This window comes from Schistocerca serialis, chromosome 4, assembly GCF_023864345.2.
Source record: "Schistocerca serialis cubense isolate TAMUIC-IGC-003099 chromosome 4, iqSchSeri2.2, whole genome shotgun sequence".
Taxonomy (NCBI): Eukaryota; Metazoa; Arthropoda; class Insecta; order Orthoptera; family Acrididae; genus Schistocerca; species Schistocerca serialis.
This window is the reverse complement of record NC_064641.1, coordinates 287,065,742-287,082,850: the sequence shown is the minus strand read 5'-3', so window position 1 is coordinate 287,082,850 and position 17,109 is coordinate 287,065,742. Positions and strand designations below refer to the sequence as shown.

Below are 17,109 nucleotides of genomic sequence, written 5' to 3'. Positions count from 1 at the left end.
CAGTGGGGGAACTGGCACAGTGCTTGGCACTAGTGATACCACTCCTCACTAATCAAGTAGGGCACAAACCAGTTCTCCATTCTTACTAATGTAAATAAGCAGAACAGGAGCAACAGGTGAAGCCACTATTCTATTACACACTATTCAGCCTAACCTTGCCCCTATTGTTAATCTCTAGTCAGTCAGTATTCTGATTGTTCTTTTGCTGGATCCCCTGACAATCTTGTTTAAAATGGTCAGGACATCCACATCGAAAACACATATATAGCATCCTATAATCTGTGAGGTGTCCTTTTGTGCCTTTGTTATACACCTTTGAATCCTGTATCTTGGTGTCTGTTGCTTGCTTCATATCTGCATAATATACACTGTGCACCAGGCAAGAGACAACTCATAAAACTATGAATGATTGTGGTCTTGTTACACACAGCAAGCTAGACCTATCCTCCAAACTTATACTTACACCAGTACCATTGATTGCCTTTGCTGTGTGCCTGATATGCCACACAGTCAAGCTAAGGGCTCTCCAATTTGTTGTATCTTCCATTAGTGCCTTTGCACTAATTCCTGTAGTGCCTGCGGGGATATCAATTGCATACACCAATACTCTTGTAATCCACTAATACTATAATGCACAACCCTAGTTTATTAACATAATCCATTAAATGCCCTGTACACTTCTCCCCTGCAGGTCTGGGGGTCAGAATAGGCCCGAGGTATTCCTGCCTGCCGTAAGAGGCTACTAAAAGGAATCTCACACTTTTCAGCCCTATGAGTTCAGGTCCCATTCTATGGTTTGACCAGCCATTTTCAAAATTCTACAGAAGTGCGGGCCATATGGGGAAAGATGCCTTACGTGATGCATGAGTTACCCATAGTGCCCTCAAATTCGATCGCCTGAATCTTTTGTCATGGCTTTGCATCTCCATCTGCTATTCAACTATTTGAGCGAGGACACTTTCCAGGGTATGTCATCTTCTTCCATTGTCTCCTGTCCTCTTTTGCCCCCATGACAATATTGGATTTCTCTGCACCCAATATCCAGCACAATAGTCAGTCTGTTGTGGTGAGGCCGTCATGTACCCATTTGGTGGTAGCCCCCTGACGGCACAGGGATCGCACTGCTGCTGCCTGAGCTGTAAACTCCCCATGTATGCGAAGGAGTAGATGCCTGTCTTCCTGAGGCATCAGGACTCCCGGCAATGGCCATCATGGCAGTTGGCCTTTCCTCTGGCTGGGTGGCACCTGTGGGGAGAGCCCCTGATCAGAATGGGTGGCATCAGGGTGGATGACCCACAATGAAGCAGACTAAGTCATCTCTTGCTGGTGACCGTACGGCACCAGCAGTCTCTAAGAAGGGCAAGATCGAATACAACGTTGACAGGTATGACCCTAAATTGTTTCCATCCCCTGCTACACCATGGGAGGAACATAGGGCTACAGAATGTATAGAACCACATTTGCCTCGGTTTTTAGTCTGTAGCAGAACTGATGGGGACTCCTTTCTACCTCTGAAGCCTCAGTTTTTCATTGAACACTTTGAGGATAAGTTTGGAGAAGTGACAGAACTGTCAAAGATGTGAAACGGAAGAGTCTTAATTCAGACAGCATCTTCTGCCCAATCCTGAGCATTATTCATCTCAGGAAGTGGTGGATATCTTAACATCCCCTGCGGGACTGGATCTCACTGATGCCTCATCCACCATAGAAATGGCTACAAATACTCAATCGGTGGCAGCAGGTGACCCTGAGGCATAACCTGCCTCCTTGCACACTTCATGCCTTCCCAGCCTCACGGTAATGTCATCCTCCAGTGGAATTGCAGAGGTTTTTTCCACCACCTGGCTGAGCTATGCCAACTGTTAAGCTTTACACCAGCTTTCTGCATTTCTTGTAATACCCCCTATAGCCATGGAGGGCAGGGGTTCGCATTGCCGGTAACCAGGTTTACTGGAGGGCAATGCAGAGGACAGGTGTAAAGCTTAACAGTTGGATTAGCTCAGCCAGGTGATGGAAAAAACCTCTGCAATTCCACTGGAGGATGATTTTTATCCAGAATTTCCTGTCACTTCGTACTTTCCATGTTCACATTGGTGCCTGCCAAAATTCCCCCCCCCCCCCCCCCCACCAACACACACACACACACATTCAGGAGAATGGAGTTCCACAGGGCTCTGTATTGAGTGTATATCTATTTTCAGTTGCCATTGGCCATTAACAGTCTAGCAGCACCTGTAGGGCTGTCTGTCTCACACTCTCTGTATGCAGATGACTTCTGTGTTTCGTACTACTCCACCAGTACTGGTGTTGATGAGTGCCTATAGGGAGACAACCACAAGGTGCAGTCATGGGCTCTAGGCCACAGCTTTTGGCCACAAAGTCATGTGTTATGCACTTCATCCGGAACCAGAACTTTACCTTACTGATGATCCCCTCACTGTAGTGAAGACATATCGATTCTTAGGACTGGTTTTCAATGCCAAATTGACTTGGCTTCCTCACCTTCTTCAGGTTAAGTGGAAGTGCTGGCAGCACCTCAATGCCCTCCGCTGCCTGAGCAACACCAATTGGGGTGCAAATCGCTCTACGCTGCTGCAGTTCTACATAGGCCTGTTCAATCCTGCCTTGACTATGGGAGTCTGGTTTATGGTTTGGTGGCGCCCTCAGCATTGCGTTTTCTTGACCCAGTGCATTCACCTAGCGACGGGAGCTTTTAGGACGAGTCCGGTGACCAGCGTCCTGGCAGAGGCTGGAGTCCCTCCATTGCAGGTCAGGCATGTGCAACTTCTTGCCAGTTACGTTGCACATGTTCATAGTTCTCCTGCACATCTGAATTACAGTCTCCTTTTCCTGCCCACTGCGGTTCATCTCCCACATTGGCAGCCCAGGTCAGGGCTTTCAATTGCAGTTTGTGTCTGATCCCTTCTATCTGAAATGGAGTCCTTGCCTTTATCACCTACACTCGAGGTCGACTCACATACACCTATATGGCGTACACCTAGGCCACGGCTTCGCCTGGACTTTTCACATGGCCCAAAGGACTCAGTTCATCCCGCGGCTCTCCACTGTCACTTCCTCTCAATTCTTGACCTGTACCGAGGCCATGAAGTGGTTTACACTCTTGACATGTACCCAGGCCATGAAGTGGTTTACACTGATGGCTCGATGGCTGATGGTCATGTCAGCTTCACGTATGTCCATGGAGGACATATTGAACAGCACTCCTTGCCTAACGGCTGCAGTTTTTTCACTGCAGAGCTGGTGGCTATATCTTGTACTCTTGAGCACATCCATTCATGCCCTGTGGAGTCATTTCTTCTGTGTACTGACTCCTTGAGCAGTCTACAAGCTATCGACCAGTGCTACCCTCGTCATCCTTTGGTAGTGACCATCCAGGAGTCCATCTATGCCTTGGAATGGTCCAGTCATTCAATGGGAACCCCAGGACATGTCGGAATCCCAGGCAATGAACTTGCTGACAGGCTAGCCAAACAGGACCCACAGAAACTGCTTATGGAGATAGGCATTCCAATAACTGAACTGCGTTCATTTTAATGCCACCAGGTTTTTCGGCTTTGGGAGATGGAATGGCATAGTCTCAGTACGCACAACAAACTGTGTGCCATTAAGAAAACTATGAATGTGTGGCAGTCCACCATGCGAGCATCTCGCAGGGGCTCTGTGGTTCTCTGCTGGCTCTGCATTGGTCACATTTGAGCAACCTGAGGCTACCTCCTGCGCTGTGGAGACCCGCCTCAGTGTTGATGCAGTACCCGGTTGTCAGTGGTCCGTATTCTGATGCACTGTCCCACTTTGACTACCCACTGATGAAATCTTCGGTTACCAGACTTGTTGCTGCTAATTTTATCTGACAACACCTCATCGGCTTATTCAGTTTTACGTTTTATTTGTGAGTGTGGGTTTTGTCATTCAATCTAAGTTTTAGTGCATGTCCTTCATCCCTCTGTGTCCTCTAGCCTAGTGCTTTTAGGGTGGAGGTTTTAATGTGTTGCAGATTGGCTGGTGACTCCCTTTTATTCTCTCATGGTCAGCCAGCCATGGTAATCTGTTTTGTCATTTTAATCTCTTCTACCTGTTTCTTGCTTTTCTATGGTTTTCTTGTCCCCTTTTGTTCGTTTAAGTGTTTGTTGCCCTTCCATCATCCTTGTGGTTTTTCCTTTCTCTCCGTTTCGTGTTGTCAGTTGTGCTTGTTTTATTCCCACCCTTGTGGCATTGTTTTATTCAGAACAAGGGACCAATTACCTAGCAGTTTCCTCCCTTCCCCCCTCTTTTAAGCCAACCAACCAACCAACCAATGAACCAACCAACCTACCAACCTACCAACCAACCAACCTACCAACCTGTACACTTTGGATATAGCAACATATAAAACTGTTTTCCTTTCAAGTCACAATTTTCACCTTGTGCTTAAAACCACTAGGAACCACAACAGGTACTTACTCTACATTGAAGTATCAACTGACAGTTTTCTACTCTATTGTAACAATCCAAGTAAAGGATTAGGTAAATTAGCGAAAAAATCAATGCAGTCTCAATCCAGTATGTCCCCTTGGCTGTCAACAAGTCCCCTACCAGTCTCAGTTCTGTGTTCAGTTCCCCCTCCAGTAGTTTCCAAACACTTCACTTCAATTTCTCATCAAGATTCAGAGCAGACATTTCCTCAGTATGTTCCAAGAGGACAGAGGCTTGTTCCTATCACTTATCTATCCATTTACACACCTTTTCAATCCCTTTGATGCAATCCAGATCATGCAATCTAATCAAATAATTTGTTATTTGAGCCTTCAGGCACTGTACTTGTGCACAGGAGGATTCCTCTACTTCAAAACAAGATACAACTAATGCGTTTCATCTAAATTGATTTGATGATGGCTACGGCCTCACTCTACACATTAGGATGCATCAGAGCTATGAGAAAAGGGTGTTGCAATACTTCCTCCAACATCCCCACTCGGTCAGCTACACTCCCAAGGGGCTCACGCCCCCTAATTCTAATTTCAAATTGAGATTCTTAATTCCTCAAGTCACTGATTCCAGGCACCTTTATGTCACCCATTCTGGAATGAGCAAATCTCAACCAGTTGATATGTTCTAAATCATCTACTGAGAATAATTTACTAATTAACGGTAAGCCACACAAACAGACATAACCATACTCTGCTACCAGTGTGTACCAGAGGATAGGGAGAGTGGAATGGTTGGTTTATTATGTGGGTTGTTTCTAACAACTTTTATTAAAACCAAAAAAACACACATTAATTCTCAGTTGCAGTGCCTTAAATGAAAAAAGTTTAGTTTAAGTTCATTTACAAGAATAAATTTAAATTTAACTGCCCAGGCGCCATTACCAATAGAACAAGCACAGCAACACAAGGGATTCTCTCCCAATTATTAAAAATTTTTGAAAATGTGAATTTAAATAATTACATTTAGAAACATGGAGGTTGTTCCAGCACCTGGTTCTCAAGGAAAGGTAGTCTTCTCCAAATTCCTGTTGAATTGCTGTCAGTTGCCTCAGATCCCTGTTGACACGCCGTATAGAAGGACCCTGACATACCCAGTAAAACTACCAGGTTTTAATGGAGCTTGAACCATTCCTTATGTCAGCAGCAATCATTACACGTGCATTTGCCTGTATCAGATCAGCACCAAAAGTCTTTCTGCCAACAAGTACCTTGCTGCTCCGCAGTGTACAGCAGTTGCATGCCGTGTGATGCTTGTGCTTGGGGCGGCCACTGCAAAAATGAAAGTTGTGCAGCTGGCAGCCGCAAAACAGTGATGTGTCCATCACAGCACAAGATGCGTATATGTTATTTTTTATTACTCCTAATATTTACTGAGTAAAATATATTTGTCTTAACAACACACTCTTCCAGACTGCCCCATCCCCCACTCCCTATTTTATTGAAAATGACTACAGGATACATATAAACAAACTAATATTAAAATTTCAGTATACTTTCATTGCTTATGGTGTAAACTTGATGCACGCATGTGTAGAGTATCTTGATGATAACTCTAGGAAGAGTAACACAGAAATTTTTATTTCAGGTACCATTTATACCCATTCTGCCTGCAACATGTATTTTTGTCAACACTTATTTAATGATGATGTTGGATGTGTTCACGTGGATCCGATTTGGTGTGTGGATCATCATAGGTAAATATACAATTTGTTTTAAGAAGGTAGTGCTCTATAGCTCACAAATATTTGAATATGTCATAATAGACTGCAAAGAGCTGCTGATAAAAATTTCTTTGTTGTATATGAGTTTCAGTCCATAGATCATAATAAGGCTCATGTACATGGTGGTCCATCTGAAGTTTTGGATGAGATTATTTTGAAAACTATACATCAGGTAAAAATAGTGGGTAAGACAAGTTCGTAAGCTCAAAGGGGGACATCAAATGATACTACACGTGACCTCCAGCCCCCACCCCCTTCTTAAATGGAAACACCCATTTTTTTTATTGCACATTCGGATTCTCCATAAAAAAGTAATCAAGTTTTGTCTGAAACATTTTTTTAAACCATTGACAGATGGTGCTGAATTTGAGAAAAAAGTAAAATTGGGGAAGAACTCTGATTTATTTAGAATTATCCGAGAAAGCCGCATCAAAGCAATAAAAAATGTGCACCAATTCTTTCGTTACAGCAAATTAAGCTATTTTTGTACAAATTGTACTGTATCCTACTTTTGGCATCACTCAGGACCAACGACATGGACGTAGTAGAATGATGTTCCCATGGTGTGCTTCATTAGTGGGAGTCCTCTTGCCTCTCACATGTTGGAGTGCTTCATTAATGTGAGTCCCCTTGCCTCTCACAATATGGGGTGCTTAATTAATGACATTATCCACGAAGAAATTGTTCAAAATTATCCCCATTTGCTTCAATGCATAAAGTCAATCATCTGCAAAAGTTGTCCACAGTTTTGAGCAGCACATCCCGTGGTATGGCTGCAAATGCTCTTTGAATGTGTTGCTCCATATTGTTTCTGGTTGTGGGCTGTCTTTCATAAACAATATTTTTTAAGTAACCCCACAAGAAAAAATTAGGAGATGTTAGGTCTGGCGAATGTGGAGGCCACTGAATTGGTCCGCTGTGTCCTATCCACCGACCAGGGTACTGCAAATTTAAAATGTTCCGCACATTTTTAGCATAATGGGGAGCTGCTCCATCCTGTTGGAACCACATTTGTTGCCTAGTTTCTAAATCAGTAACTTCCATTATCTCCAACAAATCATCATGGAGAAGTTGTAAATAAGATTCCCCAGTAACATTTCGGTCAAAAAATATGGTCCTATCAAGTAACCGTTTAAAATTCCACACCAGACTATTAACGACCATTTGTGTTGATTGTCAACAGGTCTGTGCCAGTGTGGATTGACAGGGGACCAATAATGACAATCATGACAATTTAATTCACCATTGTTTTTGAATGTGACCTCATTGGTGAACATAACACATCTAAAAAAAATCATTGTCACCTCTTATCATTTCCAAGACCCATTGGCAGAAATGCACGCGTATTTGCATATCTTTCATCGTTAATGCCTGAGTCAGTGTGATATGATACGCATGATATTTATGTGCCTTCAAAATCCTCAAAACAGTTGATTTCGGTATTCCAATTTCTCTCTGAATTGCATGACTAATAATTTTGGGATCCAGTTGAACACAGGTGAGAATGGTAAGGGCATGAGCATAATTTTCATTGTATTTGCAATGATGAGGTGGACAGTGCATGTATCCATTTCGAGCTCGTTGAGTGCAATTTCGAATAATGTTTTTGCTTGGACATCATCTGTTAGGGAAACGATCCACATACAATTGTGCGGCTGCAGTGTAATTGTTATGGCACTCACCTGAAATTAACAGCATATTAACAATTTCTGTAGGAGGTTAGTGAGCCATGTTTCACTAAAGAATAATTTACTTTTGTCATTTGATGTTTACGGTTCACAATCTGAAAGTGACGTGACGTCTGATCGCATTACACTGACCTTTATACTGAGCCGTAGTTCGCAGTTTGGCCACGGTAGTGCCACAGTCGGGTGAGTAATGCCTCCCTCCATTAAAAACTGTGGAGGGTAGGATACATTTTGCAAAAAAAAATTGCTTAATTTGGCGTAATGAAAGAATTGGTGTGCATTTTGTATTGATTTGATACGTCCTTCTCAGATCGTTCTACATAAATCGGAGTTCTTCCCCAATTTTAATTTTTATCAATTTCAGTGCCACCTGTCAATGGTTTAAAAATGTTTCAGACAAAACTTGATTACTTTTTTTATGGAGAATCCGAATCTGCAATAAAAAATGGGTGTTTCCACTTAAGATTTAAAAGTTGCCCCCTGCCCCACCCAAGGGGGCGGGAGCTGGGGGTCACATGCAGTATCATTTGATGTCCCTCTCTGAGCTTACGAACTTGTCTCACCCACTAGTTTTACCCAAGGTATAGTTTTCTATTCTGTATACCATTGGTGTACAGAATACCTGATGATAATCTGTGGACCAAAACAGTACAACAAAGGAGAAAAGAATAGCAGTGAATCACTAAATCTGTTGTTTCATTATAGCAGATTTAGATTTCAACTATTACATAGTTTTCTTTGGTGCAAAGAATTACAAAACAGGAGAATCAGGAACAAAAGTAAGATATTTTTAACAATATATTGAGAGTTCAAACATAAGCACTATATAGTTACATGCTATGTAACAATAGGTGACATTAGTCTAAAGTGTCACTTAGTAAGCATTATTGGTTTATGTAGAGTGTACAAGGGTCTAAAATGTCAAAAGGTATGAAGCTAGTCACTGGCACATAAAAAATGAATGAATGAGTAAAATAAAGAAATCAAAATAGTACAATAAAACATGGTCTCCCTCTTGGGCATAACCTGAAATCATACATTATAAAAATACATTGGTGCCATCTCTGGCTGTATAGTAAAATCATGTGGAATAAAACAGCATTACAGTGTCGAATGGTATCGCACTAGTCAGTGGTGCATAAAAAATTAACAAATAAGTAAAATAAAGGAATATATTAGAGTTATGAGAAACAAAATACGTTAATTCTTGGAGGCATGTACCATCTATGCAACCGGTTAACCAATTGAAGGCAGTTTGAAGGCAGTTTGTTTGTTGCCATGCGCGTTTCACTTGATTTATTTGGGAAGCATCCTCAGTGGCCTGTAATACATGTTTCCTTTTTTACATACAATAAATGTATTATGTGGCACACACACACACACACACACACACACACACACACACACACACACACACACACACACACACGGCCTGTAATACATGTTTCCTTTTTTACATACAATAAATGTATTATGTGGCGCACACACACACACACACACACACACACACACACACACACACACACACCAACAACAACAACAACAAATGGAAAAAAAATCAAACCACAATACAAACAAAAGAAAGACAAACACACAACAGTTGGCACACCAAAAACACACATATGTTGATCACAAAATGGAAAGTGCAAGTGATATAAGCGATGTGACAAGTGTGGGTGAAAGAATGCCAGAAATCGGCCAGCTGGAGTATGGAAAATAATGAATACATCTCCAGGACCACAGACAAGTTAACAGCACTGGAAATTATAAGTAACACCGAATAATAAGTTCACATTACAAACTTTGTGCTACAAAAGTCGATTTTAACCTAAAGAAACATGAGAAAGACATGGAAAAATGTAATATAACAGCATATTATATCTATCACATAATAAGTTCATTGTATGCAAAAAAGGAAACATGTATTACAGGCGACTGATGGTACTTCCCAAATAAATGAAGCAAAACACATATGGCAACAAACAAACTGCCTTCAATTGGTTGCATAGGCAGTACATACCTCCAAGAATTTAAAGCAGCTAAAGGAAAGACAGAAAAAAAAGATGAAAATATGTTCTACTGGGTTTAAGTAAGGACGTGATTATATCGAATTGTGTGCCCTCATTGGGCTAATATAAGTCACAAACCAAGCTAAGGAATGACATAACTGCACTTAGTATAATTTTTTGACACTAAGTCCTTAGAAACAATTAAAAATATGAAAGTAGTATAATAAGTTAAAAGAGCATCCATAAAAGGTGTACTGTAGCAGCATGAAAAGCCAAACAACTCATGGACACAATATATATTACTGATGTGCACCACACTGTGGCAATAACACAAATGTCATTAATATATTAAGCAATGGAATAGATCTTTTGGCTTATAAATCAACAGTGTGACAGTTTCAATCAATGTTAAATTTATTGTGTAGCAAAGTATAATAAATAGAGTGAAAGTTTCAGACAATGTAAATCTATTGTGTAGTGAAGTATGGTAGCCCTTAAGTGGGTGAAAACAGTACCTACCAAATCAGTGGTGGTTTATTCCACATGGTTATACTATAAGCCCAGAGATGGCGCCAATATATTTTTGCAATGCATGATTTTACGTTATGCCCAGAGAAGTCACACTCTGTGCTATTGTGTGGAATTATAAATGGATCTCCTGCGAAATAAATTACACACTTTCCTGTAGTTATTGTTATTGACAGGGTGATTTGTTTTCTATGGTTTAACTGTTACTTCTGGACTTATTGTCAAGTACATTTTTTGATTTTTTTAAAAATCATGTCTGCTGTAATAAAATAATGGATTCCATAATCAATTGCTGTTATTTTCTCCATGGTCTATGTGGGACAATTGCTGGTCACAATAGGATATATATGGATTCTAATATAATTAAAATAAATTTGTGTCAGTAACTCTTGCCTGTGAATGTTGTTGTTTTCCAAATAGAATTTTCACCTTTTTAGTGTCATTTAGTACTTCACAGGAATCAGTCATTATACAAGTAAGCTTCTTTGCTGATAACACAAAATTCCAGTGCATGGTAGTGTTCCATTATCATCAACAAAAATAATTACTCACCAATTGTCGGTGCAAATCAAGATAAATGATAGGACAATTGGTGTACAGGTGATCTAAAAGCTGAAAAGAGTTTTTCAGAGGAAGAGCAATTTTAAGAATGATATGGCAGAAAAATGCAAATATTATACTCATTAAAAAACAATCTGGAAGGGTGAGAAAAATACAATAACAGTGTTGTTGTTGTTGTTGTTGTTGTTGTCGTCGTTTTCTGTCTAGAGACTGATTTGATGCAGCTCTCCATCCTACTCTATCCTGTGCAAGCTTCTTCATCTCCCAGTACCTACTGCAACCTACATCCTTCTGAATCTGCTTAGTGTATTCATCTCTTGGTCTCCCTCTACGATTTTTACCCTCCACACTGCCCTCCAATACTAAATTGGTGATCCCTTGGTGCCTCAGAACATGCCTTTGCCAACCAATCCCTTCTTCTAGCCAAGTCGTGCCACAAATTTCTCTTCTCCCCAATTCTATTCAACGCCTCCTCATTAGTTATGTGGTCTACCCATCTGACCAGCATTCTTCTATAGCACCACATTGCGAAAGCTTCTATTCTCTTCCTGTCTAAACTATTTATCGTCCATGTTTCACTTCCATACATACAAGAGCAATACAATATAGAAAGGGGATACATAAAACATGAGAAAATGTTGGAGAATGGTGAAGGATGGTAGGGCGTATTATAGTATTTGAGAGTTGTAGCATCACGCTTTAGTGTTTACTTCGTAGATTCTTACTTAAATTGCATGTGAGTTTCGTATAACAGGTGTAATTTCGAGTTTTAGCTACTTAATCATAAATTCAGGCAGATTGTAGCGCAGTCATTAGGCATTTGTACAGGTTAGTTAATACATTCTTTGCGTGTTTCCCTTGCATTATCTAGGCACGGACTCGTGTTTCAGTAACTGTTGTTCAACATCGATTAGAATGGACAGGGACTGTGATTGCTGTGTTCAGATGAGGGCTGAGTTGGCATCCCTTCGCTCACAGATACAAGCGGCGCTGACTTCGGTCACGCAGCTTGAGGCTGTTGCCAATGGGCACCACTGTGGGGAGCCGGACTTGGGTATCACGGGGATGTCAACCTCGTCCCGTCTGTCCCCAGATTGGTCTACCGCTGTGGTTGCCCCCGTTGCTGCCCGCAGTGGGGCTGACCCCTCCCCTGTGGTTGATTGGGAGGTCGTTCGAAGGCGTGGCAGGCAGCGAAAGACGTCCTCGGAGACTGATCGGAAAGCCTCCCCGGTGCGTCTGGCAAACAGGTTTCAGGCACTGTCTCTGGCTGAGCCAGATGTAGCTGCCTGCTCTGTTTCAGAGGATGATTCTCAGCCTTCAAGGTCCGGGCAATCACAGAGGGTGGGCTTATTGGTAGTTGGGAGCTCCAATGTTAGGCGCGTAATGGGGTCCCTTAGGGATATGGCGGCTAAGGAGGGGAAGAAATCCAGTGTGCACACCGTATGCATTCCGGATGGAGTCATTCCTGATGTGGAAAGGATCCTTCTGGATGCCATGAAGAGCACAGGGTGCTGCCAGCTGCAGGTGGTGGCACATGTCGGCACTAATGACGTGTGTCTGTTTGGATCTGAGGAAATTCTCTCTGGATTCCAGCGGCTATCTGATTTGGTGAAGGCTGCCAGTCTTGCTTACGAGATGAAGGCAGAGCTCACCATCTGCAGCATTTTTGACAGAACCGACTGCGGACCTTTGGTGCAGAGCTGGGTGGAGGGTCTGAATCAGAGGCTCAGACGGTTTTGCGACCATGTTGGCTGCAGATTCCTTGACTTGCGCCATAGGGTGGTGGGGTTTCGGGTTCTGCTGAATAGGTCAGGAGTTCACTACACTCAGCTGGTGGCTACACAGGTAGCGGAGGCTGTGTGGCATGGACTGGGCGGTTTTTTAGGTTAGAAGTCCTCGGGAAAGTACGGGGTGGGCTGCAACCTCAAAGGGTGCATGGCAAATAGAGGACGTGCTTGGATCAAGGAACAGTCGGAATTGTAGTTGTAAATTGTTGTAGTTGTGCTGGGAAAGTCCCTAAGCTTCAAGTGCTAATAGAAAGCACAGAAACTGAAATCGTTATAAGTACAGAAAGCTGGCTAAAGCCTGAAATAAGTTCTGCAGAAATTTTTACGAAGTCTCAGACGGTGTTCAGGAAAGATAGATTAGGCAGAATTGGTGGTAGAGTGTTTGTGTCTGTCAGTAGTGGTTTATCTTGTAGTGAAGTCGAAGTAGATACTCCGTGCGAATTGGTATGGGTGGAGGTTGTACTTAACAGCCAAACTAAGTTAATAATTGGCTCCTTCTACCAACCCCCAGACTCTGATGATATAGCTGCTGAACAGTTTAGAGAAAATTTGAGTCTCGTACGAAATAAATACCCCACTCATATGGTTATAGTTGGTGGGGACTTCAACCTCCCCTCGATATGTTGGCAAAAATACTTGTTCAAAACCAGTGGTAGGCAGAAAACATCTTCCGAGATTGTCCTAAATGCTTTCTCCGAAAATTATTTCGAGCAGTTAGTACACGAACCCACGCGAATTGTAAATGGTTGCAAAAACACACTTGACCTCTTAGCCACAAACAATCCAGAGCTGATAGAGAGCATCATGACTGATACAGGGATTAGTGATCACAAGGTCATTGTAGCTAGGCTCAATACCGTTTCTTCCAAATCCACCAGAAACAAACGCAAAATAATTTTATTTAAAAAAGCGGATAAAGTGTCACTAGAAGCCTTCCTAAGAGACAATCTCCATTCCTTCCGAACTGACTATGCAAATGTAGACGAGATGTGGCTCAAATTCAAAGATACAGTAGCAACAGCAATTGAGAGATTCATACCTCATAAATTGGTAAGAGATGGAACTGATCCCCCGAGGTACACAAAACAGGTCCGAACGCTGTTGCAGAGGCAACAGAAAAAGCATGCGAAGTTCAGAAGAATGCAAAATCCCAAAGACCGGCTAAAATTTACAGATGCGCGAAATTTGGCACGAACTTCAATGTGAGATGCCTTTAATAGGTTCCACAACGAAACATTGCCTCAAAATTTGGTAGAAAATCTGAAGAAATTCTGGTCGTATGTAAAGTACACAAGTGGCAAGACACAGTCAATACCTTCGCTGCGCAGTGCCGATGGTACTGTTACCAACGACTGTGCCGCTAAAGCGGAGTTATTGAACGCAGTTTTCTGAAATTCCTTCACCAGGGAAGACGAATGGAATATTCCAGAATTTGAAACATGAACAGCTGGTAGCATGAGTTTCTTAGAAGTAGGTACGTTAGGGGTTGCGAAGCAACTCAAATCGCTTGATACGGGCAAGTCTTCAGGTCCAGATTGTATACCGATTAGGTTCCTTTCAGATTATGCTGATACAATAGCTCCCTACCTAGCAATCAAATATAACCACTCGCTCGCCGATAGATCTGTACCTACAGATTGGAAAATTGCGCAGGTCACACCAGTGTTTAAGAAGGTTAGTAGGAGTAATTCATCTAACTACAGACCTATATCATTGACGTCGGTTTGCAGTACGGTTTTGGAGCATATACTGTATTCCAACATTATGAATCACCTCGAAGGGAACAATCTATTGATACGTAATCAGCATGGTTTCAGAAAAAGTCGTTCTTGTGCAACACAGCTAGCTCTTTATTCACATGAAGTAATGGCCGCTATCGACAGGGGATCTCAAGTTGATTCCATATTTCTAGATTTCCAGAAAGCTTTTGACACTGTTCCTCACAAGCGACTTCTAAACAAGCTGCGGGCCTATGGGGTAACGTCTCAGTTGTGCGACTGGATTCCTGATTTCCTGTCAGGAAGGTCGCAGTTCGTAGTAATAGACGGCAAATCATCGAGTAAAACTGAAGTGATATCAGGTGTTTCCCAGGGAAGTGTCCTGGGACCTCTGCTGTTCCTGATCTATATAAATGACCTGGGCGACAATCTGAGCAGTTCTCTTAGGTTGTTCGCAGATGATGATGTAATTTACCGTCTAGTAAGGTCATCCGAAGACCAGTATCAGTTGCAAACCGATTTAGAAAAGATTGCTGTATGGTGTGGCAGGTGGCAGTTGACGCTAAATAACGAAAAGTGTGAGGTGATCCACATGAGTTCCAAAAGAAATCCATTGGAATTCGATTACTCGATAAATAGTACAATTCTCAAGGCTGTCAATTCAACTAAGTACCTGGGTGTTAAAATTACAAACAACTTCAGTTGGAAAGACCACATAGATAATATTGTGGGGAAGGTGACCCAAAGGTTGCGTTTCATTGGCAGGACACTTAGAAGATGCAACAAGTACACTAAAGAGACAGCTTACACTCCACTCGTTCGTCCTCTGTTAGAATATTGCTGCGCGGTGTGGGATCCTTACCAGGTGGGATTGACAGAGGACATCGAAAGGGTGCAAAAAAGGGCAGCTCGTTTTGTATTATCACGTAATAGGGCAGAGAGTGTGGCAGATATAATACGCGAATTGGGATGGATGTCATTACAGCAAAGACATTTTTCGTCGCGGCGAGATCTATTTACGAAATTTCAGTCACCAACTTTCTCTTCCGAATGCGAAAATATTTTGTTGAGCCCAACCTACATAGGTAGGAATGATCTTCAAAATAAAATAAGAGAAATCAGAGCTCGAACAGAAAGGTTTAGGTGTTCGTTTTTCCCGCGCGCTGTTCGGAAGGGGAATGGTAGAGAGATAGTATGATTGTGGTTCGATGAACCCTCTGCCAAGCACTTAAATGTGAATTGCACAGTAGTCATGTAGATGTAGATGTAGATGAACAGGAGAATGAAGGAGAAGGTAGGAAATGGCGGAGGAATCAGAGAAAGGGAATGAGTGGATGCCAGATATGGGTGGGATAGGGTGAGGAGCGGTAGGAAATGGAAAATGGATGAGGAGCAGGGGGATTGTGGAAAGAGAAGTCAAGTGGGAAGACATCAAAAAACAATCACAATATATTGGTAGGAGCAGGAGGGACGAAAGAGTGAAAGCAAGAAGGGTAAGAGAGTGAAAATGAGAGGTTGTAGATACGCATAATGAGAAACATGAAAGTATGATATGAGTATGGGAGGGATGTTCAGAGACTGAACTAGCAAGCAAGAAGACCCGGGTTTGAGTCCCAGCTGCAGCACAAATTTTACACTACTGGCCATTAAAATTGCTACACCAAGAAGACGACGAGCTACAGACACGAAATTTAACCCACAGGAAGAAGATGCTGTGATATGAAAATGATTAGCTTTTCAGAGAATTCACACAGGGTTGGCGCCGGTGGCATCACCTACAACATGCTGACATGAGAAAAGTTTTCAACCGATTTCTCATACACAAACAGCAGTTGACCAGCGTTGCCTGGTGAAACGTTGTTGTGATGCCTCGTGCAAGGAGGAGAAATGCGTACCATCACATTTCCTACTTTGATAAAGGTCGGATTGTAGCCTATCGCGATTGTGGTTTATCGTATCACAGAATTGCTGCTCGCATTGGTCAAGATCCAATGACTGTTAGCAGATTATGGAATCGGTGGGTTCAGGAGGGTAATACAGAACACTGTGCTGGATCCCAACGGTCTCGTATCACTAGCAGTCGAGATGACAGGCATCTTATCCACATGGCTGTAACGGATCGTGCAGCCACGTCTCGATTCCTGAGTCAACAGATGGGGACGTTTGCAAGACAACAACCATGTGCACGAACAGTTCGACGATGTTTGCAGCAGCATGGACTATCAGCTCGGAGACCATGGCTGGGGTTAACCATGACGGTGCAACACAGACAGGAGCGCCTGCAGTGGTGTACTCAACGACGAACCTGGGTGCACGAATGGCAAAACGTCATTTTTTCAAATGAATCCAGATTCTGTTTACAGTATCATGATGGTTGCATCCGTGTTTGGTGACATCATGGTGAACGTACATTGGAAGCATGTATATGTATACTGGCATATCACCTGGCATGATGGTATGGGGTGCCATTGGTTACACGTCTTGGTCACCTCTTGTTCACATTGACGGCACTTTGAACAATGGACGTTACATTTCAGATGTGTTACGACCCCTGACTCTACCCTTCATTCGTTCCCTGCAAAACCATACATTTCAGCAGGATAATGCATG

The 17,109-nt window shown here is 42.4% G+C and overlaps 1 protein-coding gene across 1 annotated transcript in view; it reads left to right on the top strand.

Moving 5' to 3' along the window:
• LOC126474400 (high affinity cationic amino acid transporter 1-like) overlaps positions 1-17,109 on the top strand; it is a 169,106-nt gene that overhangs the window by 143,175 nt on the left and 8,822 nt on the right. Inside the window, exon 12 of the mRNA XM_050101869.1 lies at positions 6,073-6,181. Within this exon, the coding sequence (XP_049957826.1) occupies positions 6,073-6,181 (109 nt within the window). The remainder of the gene's footprint in view (positions 1-6,072; positions 6,182-17,109) is intronic.